Source organism: Triticum urartu, chromosome 3A (genome assembly GCF_056163025.1).
Source record: "Triticum urartu cultivar PI428250 chromosome 3A, HENAU_Tu73, whole genome shotgun sequence".
Lineage (NCBI taxonomy): Eukaryota > Viridiplantae > Streptophyta > Magnoliopsida > Poales > Poaceae > Triticum > Triticum urartu.
Genome location: NC_141875.1, coordinates 43,057,310 through 43,065,297, shown reverse-complemented (window position 1 = coordinate 43,065,297; position 7,988 = coordinate 43,057,310). Strand labels below are relative to the sequence as shown.

General features: G+C 45.8%; 1 protein-coding gene across 2 annotated transcripts; it reads left to right on the top strand.

Moving 5' to 3' along the window:
• Positions 1-4,299: 4,299 nt before the first annotated feature.
• On the top strand, positions 4,300-6,703 carry LOC125547845 (uncharacterized). Of its 2 annotated transcripts, XM_087546234.1 has the most exons (6): positions 4,300-4,437; positions 5,016-5,095; positions 5,201-5,469; positions 5,595-5,790; positions 5,967-6,026; positions 6,386-6,703. In XM_087546234.1, exons 2-5 carry the CDS (start codon positions 5,030-5,032, stop codon positions 6,015-6,017), a joined length of 582 nt encoding a protein of 193 aa, XP_087402360.1. In that variant the 5' UTR covers positions 4,300-4,437; positions 5,016-5,029; the 3' UTR covers positions 6,018-6,026; positions 6,386-6,703. The 2 variants fall into 2 exon arrangements, with proteins under 2 accessions (XP_087402360.1, XP_087402359.1); XM_087546233.1 differs by having other exon boundaries at positions 5,016-5,469.
• Positions 6,704-7,988: the final 1,285 nt, after the last annotated feature.

The window sequence follows — 7,988 nt, the reverse complement described above, 5'->3', positions numbered from 1 at the left end:
CTTTTTCTCTCGAGAAAACGTCGGCACTTTATAATCAAGCAACATAATTACAAAGAGTCTCTCGGATACATTCCGGAGTAGAAGTGAAAACACAAAGACCATTACAGCTCAAACACGACTTAGGTAAATTATGAGCTAAAACATTAGACTGCCAACGAATAAACTTGACCCGAGAAATTAGAATATTCGACATGCCATCTTTGATCTCTGAGACCACAGCACCAACGAGTGAGCGATGGCGAACATGGGAATTGATTCTCTGCACCAAAGAGAGGCAATCGGAGGCGAATATCACCGAATCACATCCCATCTCACGTGCAAGGTTAACTGCTCGTTGAAGGGCACATGCCTCAGCTAATTCAGGTTCAAGGCTTCCATAATTGGCTTCTCTACATGCAATAACAAATTGTCCATCAGAGTTGAGAGCAACCACACCTGCACCAAACTTACTTAGCTCAGAGAAGATCGCGGCATCACACATGAATAATACAGAACCCGGCGGCGGCGGAGACCAAGAGGTACTTGAGGCAATGCTCTCACGCCTATGCACAAGATCCGGTTTGTATAGATGCCGGGAGATCAAATCAACCCGGTTTGTATAGATGCCGGGAGATCAAATCAACATAAGCTTTTATCTTAAAAACGGTACGGACAAGATGTGGCTCAACTTCATTGTTCCGAACAGAGTTCCGCGCCTCCCGAATATGCCATATAGTAACAGCCATGACCGTAGCCTGCTGATCCGAGGAACGAGAGAGGAAATCAAACGGCCACTGCTTTGGCGAAGAGAAGTTGAACCGCCATAGATTGATGTCGAAAGATTGCTTCACTTGCGACCAGATCTCATAAGCAAAAGGGCAAAACAACAGCGAGTGCTCGATTCCTTCCGTCCTCCCACAGAAACAACACATGTTAGAAGTTGGCACATGACGACGTTGGAGTCGGATACATGACGACAGAAGAAGGGCTTTGTGTGGTGTCCTGCGCGCGGGAAGTTGGCCTCGGTTCGCGGGATCAAAACCTGCCAACCCACATTTTTCTTTTTATTATTTCTCGCCCCCATTGACATATGGGTCCCAGCAGACGTGGCCTCGTGCTGATGTGTCATAAGGAAGAATACATATACAACGTGTAGATTTTTTTGCATGGTAATATGTGTCTTATTTATAACATAATGATCACCTCCACACCCGAGCTCGATGCGGCTCCATCGCTGATAAACAGCTTTGCGGACCTTCAAGGTGGCGCGCCAAAGTCGAAACCATTTCCATTGAACGAATCAGACCGGGCAACACCCGGGCGCGCCATCAAACTCCAGATCTAGCACCCCCACATGACTAAGACGTTGGAGGAGGAAACCATACCTGTCATCCACGTACCACGAACCCAGTAGACGATCCACCATCTTCCAGATGCCGTCGATGCAGACCACAATCTGCATCCGCTTCTGGACTACCTCCCAAGCTCCGCGACGGCGACGGAGCGGACGCCGTCGCAACGGCGGAGCCCGAGGACGCAGGTCCACCACAAGGATGCTGCCGCCACACCATCCTTACTTGAACAGATTAGATTTCAGATCCATACCCAACCATAGGACCAATCGCCTCATTGGAGTATGATCTGAAGAAATTTTATTCAGCGCCACCATTGCCGCCGCCGAAGCCAAGACGATGAACAGCCTAAAAAACTAAGCTACTTTGACCTAAAACGATCCACAATCTTGGATCCGGCGACCCCCCTCACCACCGACAACCGAGGTCGTCAGCGAAGGGGAGTCGCCGGAGGACGGTCGCGGGGGAACTCCATGGCAGCGGCGCAGGCGAGATCGCCTCTTTCTTCGCTAGGAAGAAAGAACGATACGAGCGACCCCATATTTGTTTGGTGTGGACGGTGGCGTGTAGATGCAGGTCTGACGTTTCAACCTCAGGGGCCGTATTGATCACGTATTTTCATGTACCGGGACTGTATTGGAGCACTTTACAACCTCCAAAACCAAGTTGGACGTCGCCAGCGACTACAAGGACAATAGATGCAATTATCTCGTGAGCCATCTGTCGCAATTAGAGAGATTTTATGGATTTCTTCCAATGTGAGGAGAGGTGAGCAGGTTTATTTTTGTTTTTTGTTAGATTCAATTTTAAAAACAACTTATCTCTCGAACCGTGTGTTCGAATAATGAACCGTTCCACAAATGCGTTCCTTGCGTCAAGATTTTTAAAACTAGACTTCATATTGATAGGTTTCCATGAATTTTTTTAAACAAAATTTGTGCTTAAAAATGTACTAACCCATGCCTCAAACAGTACTAACTCGTGCGTCAATTTTGTAGAGCTTGTGGATCAATCGATAAACCTAGTCGGACAAAAAAATCTACAAAAGGCAGAAAACACAAAAAACAAAAATCATTTTACTTTGACACTCTCAGAGCATCTACCGTGGGACTTGGCAAATCCGTCATCCTTTATGTCCGCGGATGCGTCCGGGCACGCCGGTGGACGCATCCGGACGACCCCTCATATCTAGTGCCCAATATTCACATATCTCAAATCCGGACTCTCAAATCCATGCAATTCCATGCACATCTATCATACACACCAATATCACACGTAGATAACAAATGTTAGTATAAAAATACATATTTGTCACATAAAATTTTATTAAGCTCTTTGGTTTTCATTCTGCGTTCACATATGCTCCACAAGATCATTGAGTTCAGCACATGCACCCGACGATCTCGAAAATTCTGATCCATCTGCAGAAAGTTTATAAGCTGATTTGCATCTTGATCTTCCGGGATTTGAACTTTTTCTCCAGGCGCTTCAAAATCCTGGTTCGGGCAACACCATCACCCTCATGCTCGACAATCATATTATGTAAAAATAACATAACATGTCATCAACTGCCACAATGTTTTTGATTCCCACATTATTGCAGCTCTCCCCCATCCGTGGGCAAACTTGACAGTAGTCTTCAGGCATGTGCTCTTTCTAATCCGGAGCATCTCACCAACGACATCTGTGGCAGTACCAAGTGCGAGCATCCTCAAAGCAGCCGTGCATTTCTGCTTAGCATAGAAAGAAAGTTGGCCACAACAATCCCTTGCGTGCTTCAAGTAGCCATCGTGTGCCTCCACTCCCTTGATAATGCACAAAACAATGGTTTCCGCATGTGAAAACCATGGATTATCCAGGAAAATTGGATTCGGAGCAAAGTAATCCTTGATCGGTAGCCATGCTCTACACACCATATCCTAATTGACAACTCTTCTCCCTTTGATTGAGCCCTTGAAGTCGAGAATATGCTCCACCCGCCGGTCCATATCCTCTTCCATTCTCATGAGCATGATCATGTCCCCTTCTTTGTCCGAATCCGACTAATCGAAGAACTCGTCTTGAATCATTTGATCAAGCTCTGTCGGTCCATACTCCTCCGATGAAACATCATAATTCATCATTTTCCCTTCAAATAAATCACAAAAAATCGGGTCGAATAACGTGTCTACACAGACCGCAAGGGGCAACCTGAGAGTTGCCGGATGTACTGCGGTGGTGTTCGGGCCGGCGACGACGTCCCCAGTGGCGAGGACGAGAGAGACGACTATTGTGTCAGTGCTGGAGGCGCAGAGGCTCGGAACGACTGCGGAGCAAGGGTGGTGGCGGAGCTGCGAGATGTCCGTCACGGAGGAGGAAGAAGAGAGGAGAGATCAAACGAATCTGGTAGGTCGACGGGGTGGATTTGGTGCTATTTATGGTGGGGTAGCGCTGTCGAGTCCGACGTGACGGACGCGTCCGGGGGCGCCTGGGTGCCCCCATATCCGCTCCAGATTTGAGCTGTATATGAGGGGTGCCGGTTAATTCAGACGTTTGAGGCCAGTTTGAGAAGCCCGTCTGAGTCGCTTTTTATGACCGATCATTGGCCAAGCCGTCCGTCCGAGCGTTTGAGGCGGGTTTGGGACGCCGTATATAGATGCTCTTAGGACCAAAACATCACAAGCATTAGCTGTCCCTAAAGAAAAGAATGTACACTCATTAGCAAATATCAAAACAAAAATGCCTTATTTTGCGGGCACAACGCACGCGAGCTCATCTATTCTCTCTAATAATAGGAAAAAGAAAATAAAAAGCTTGTAATATGTTGGAAGGAAGGGGGGCCTACTGTCAGCCCCTTCTTCCCCAAACGGCAAATGAGGCAGGGCACTTTAGCAGCTACAGTACCGCGTTTCCTTAGACGGCGGCGCTCCACCCACTCCTCCGCCGTACCACCACTTGGGAAATATCTAGCCAGCCTCCCATCCCCACTCAATAATGCTGGTGCTCCTTCCTGGATCTCACAACAAGCTAGCTCAACGAGTCAACTGCTCCGGCCGGCCGGCGGGCTTCGTGTGTGCGCCTGCATCAATCCCCGCCCGGCTACTCTGCTGCCAACGGCACACGTCCGGTAAGTCCTTGCCTTGGATTCCTTGTACCTAGCCAATGTCTGTACCGATCTGGTACCTGCTAGTCACGGCGTAGTAGATCGATAGCCAGCGGCCGGCCGGCGGTTCATTGACGACCGCTCAACTGCAGGTAGGGGCGTTGCTCGTCAGCCGCACGTATGTAGGTATGCCGCCAGCGCTGCAGATTTATTTGCTCACATGTGCCGTGCAGATCTGGCTCGCTCTCGCATGGAGCAACATCCGCAGCTAGCTAGCTAGCTAATGTGCTCTGGCTTAGACGCCGGCCGGGCGTGAGAGCATCACTTAAAACTTAAAAGCCAGTAGATGCATACAATCACACTTGCATTACTTCATGAACAGATTCGGAGACCGTTTAAGATTTTTTAGAGGTTCCACTATGCATACGGAGCAAAATGCGTGAATCTATATTTTAAGATATGTCTATATACATCCGTATGTAGTCCATAATGCAATATCCAAAATGTCTTATATTTAGAAACGGAGGGAGTAATAGATTTATGCATACATCATGTGTGTTTAACATGTACGTATTGTTCATTGGAACAATTTTTTTTTACAGGTTGACATCTAAACATGTCCGATGTCATGGATGAAGGTTTATGGTGCGAGCGGGTGTTTAGAGACCATCAACTCTCTGTGGTGCGTCTCGATACTGCTACTGACAATGTTTTTCAAGGCAATGGCTTTATTGTCAGCAACAATAAAACCATCTGTGACATAGTATCATGTCAACATGTCGTCAAGATGCTTCCCGTGGGTGGAACAATGGCTGTTTATTTCTTCAACTCCGACGGATTGATCCCACGCCGATACAATGCAAGAATATTTCGTACTGATGAGGGTCGGGATCTTGCTTGGCTGCGGGCTCAAGATGTCTATGAACCAGTGACTTGTCTGAGGTTCTTCGACCCACCATATGCTTCTGGGTGGAATGTTGTTGCGCTGGCTTATACCACATTGGATGGTTCTTCTGCTACTATTCTAGAGCCAGGGACGTATTCTGGTCAAATAACGTAATGCACTCTTCCGATACTTAGTATCTCTTACTTACTAGAACATGGTACTAGTAGTATAATGTAGCATGAAAATTCCTTTTGTCTCTACTCGTGCTAATCATTAGAATATTTATTTATTGCAGCAATGAACCAGATGAAGTGTCGCTTACCTGCAGTTGTACATCTAAGCAAGGTGCATCAGGTTCACCTCTTATTTTGCCACGGATAGACAGGGTAGTTGGGGTGCTTGCCGGAGCTTCACATGCATCGGTATACGCTGTTCCTGTCACACATATAAGGGAGTTCTTAATAGAGTGGCTTGGTGGAGACGAAGACCTGGTAAAATCCTTGAACTTTATTGCAACATGTTTTATACTCGCTCCGCCTCGAATTACTTGTCTCTCGCTCACATAAATCCATTTGAGCCACAAGTAATTCGGGACGGAGGCAGTATCTAATAAGTATGTTTTTTGGTTTGACTGATTTATAACCTTTCCATTTCATACATTTGTTAGAACGAAGTACGAACTGCTGGGTTGGTTATGCTTGTCGCAAAGGGCCAATAGTACGATGAGGTAATGTATGGGTGCCCTTTCTCAAATTCTCATAAGAAAGACCGTTGTATGTCAATTGATACTAGTTTAAGACCAAATCGTCCTGTATTCAATACGAGTGTTGTATATGGAAGTATAGATAAAAGGCATCCATGCTAGTATGATACATGTGGTAAGCTATCTCAAAACAACAAAAATGTGCAAGTTTGCAAATGTACGCTTTAACTTAACCTGAAGTCTAAATAGTGCACGCACAACGATTACTTTTGACAAGCACCTGCTGCGTGCCCACACAGAGAAAATCATTTGTCATCGTTTATGTAAATAAGTATGACACCGTTTTTTTCCTCTTCCAGATCTAATATACTCTTTGTATGCAGGACTTGAACACTGGACGGAAACTTGGGGAGGAAGAACCATGAGAAGTTGTCAGAATTTATCCTAAAAAAAGTTGACGTGCGCGTGGCGTAGTTCTAGGTTTCATAGTTAGTATGCTGGAATGTTTTAATCCTAGACTTTGTAGCTAGCCATTGGCTGGGCTTTGCTCATTTTAGATTGTATACTGATCTACTACTTATTTCTTTCTTAACTTTGCTACCTTATTGTCTTGCGGTTTGAATTATGTCACCGTATTAATTTCTCTGTGTGTTAGACAAACATGATATGATTAAACGTGTGTTAATTCGTTCCATTGTTAATTGCAGTGCAGTCTCCTCTTTATATGTGGAACTAAATGAACAGCACCAGTAGAAGAATGCTGCTATATAATTTTAGACAGCCCAAACAGGGCAATGATGCTCCTCTACGAAGCTTGGCATATTACTACAGGCATGTATTGCTCTCCGCAGCAAAGTTCATGTAGAACATGTTTATCGATAAATGACATTTTTATTAACTCAGAATGTAGCATCAAACGGATACAAAGCATGATGAGTAACACCCAGAGTCCGCATAACAAGATGCACACAGCCAAACACGAACGTTGTGACAAAAGATAAATAAAAAACCGACATGGTGACAACATTAGTCATATCGGACCGACACTATGCCTATGTCAAATGAAGTGGTGGACCAATCCGAAGATTATGCTGCCACCGATGTTGGGTAAAAACCTCCTTGGTCACTCACTCCAACAGCATGCATCGTCTTGAATAACCGTTGGAACTTCGTTCGGTGTAGAATAAACCACATAACAAGTGAGTACCTACAACACGTGGGACAGCTTGAGGTGATGTTTTGGAATGCACCGAATGCTAATTTGGTACTCCCTCCAATTCATATTAGTTGACGTTGCTTTAGTACGAGGGAGTAGTATAAAACAAAGAGAAACTGCACCAAAGGTCCTAAACTATTCGAGGTATGTCAAGTTAGTCTCAAAACTTCAAAATTGTATGTTTGGGTCCCAAACGTTTGCAAGTGGTTCACCTCCGGTCCCAAGCAGCCCAAACAATGTTTGACCCACTCATGTGGCGCATTGACCATTGCCACGTCGACAAGGGTCCCACCAGGGACAACCGGAGAATATTTTGCATAACACCCCTGGTAGGACTCTCCTCACTTGCGGTCCATCTCTTATTGGGTCCTGTTTTGATATTTTGCATAAACACAAATCACACTAGGGATAACCAAATAGAAGAACATTTTGCATTCTGCGGCCTAGAAGAGGGCCATGCTTGCATCCTGTGGCCAGCATATGGTCGACACCAACTGCGGCCTAGAAGAGGGCCATGCTTGCATCTTGTGGCCAGCATATGGTTGGCACCAACCGATCTATCAGACGTGGCCTGACTGTTGATGCCAAAACCGGCGGATCTCGGGTAAGGGGTCCCGAACTGTGCGTCTAAGGTTAATGGCAACATGAGGCGGGGGAAACAATGTTTACCCAGGTTCGGGCCCTCTATGTGGAGGTAATACCCTACTTCCTGCTTGATTGATCTTGATGAATATGAGTATTACAAGAGTTGATCTACCACGAGATTGTAA

What these genes read in the sequence shown, in the direction of transcription:
- LOC125547845 (XM_087546233.1), top strand. Translation starts at nt 5,030, where the DNA reads ATGTCCGATGTCATGGATGAAGGTTTATGGTGCGAGCGGGTGTTTAGA. An exon ending in ACGTATTCTGGTCAAATAAC is followed by an intron (nt 5,470 to 5,594) that starts GTAATGCACTCT and finishes TATTTATTGCAG; the next exon opens with CAATGAACCAGATGAAGTGT. An exon ending in TTGGTGGAGACGAAGACCTG is followed by an intron (nt 5,791 to 5,966) that starts GTAAAATCCTTG and finishes TACATTTGTTAG; the next exon opens with AACGAAGTACGAACTGCTGG.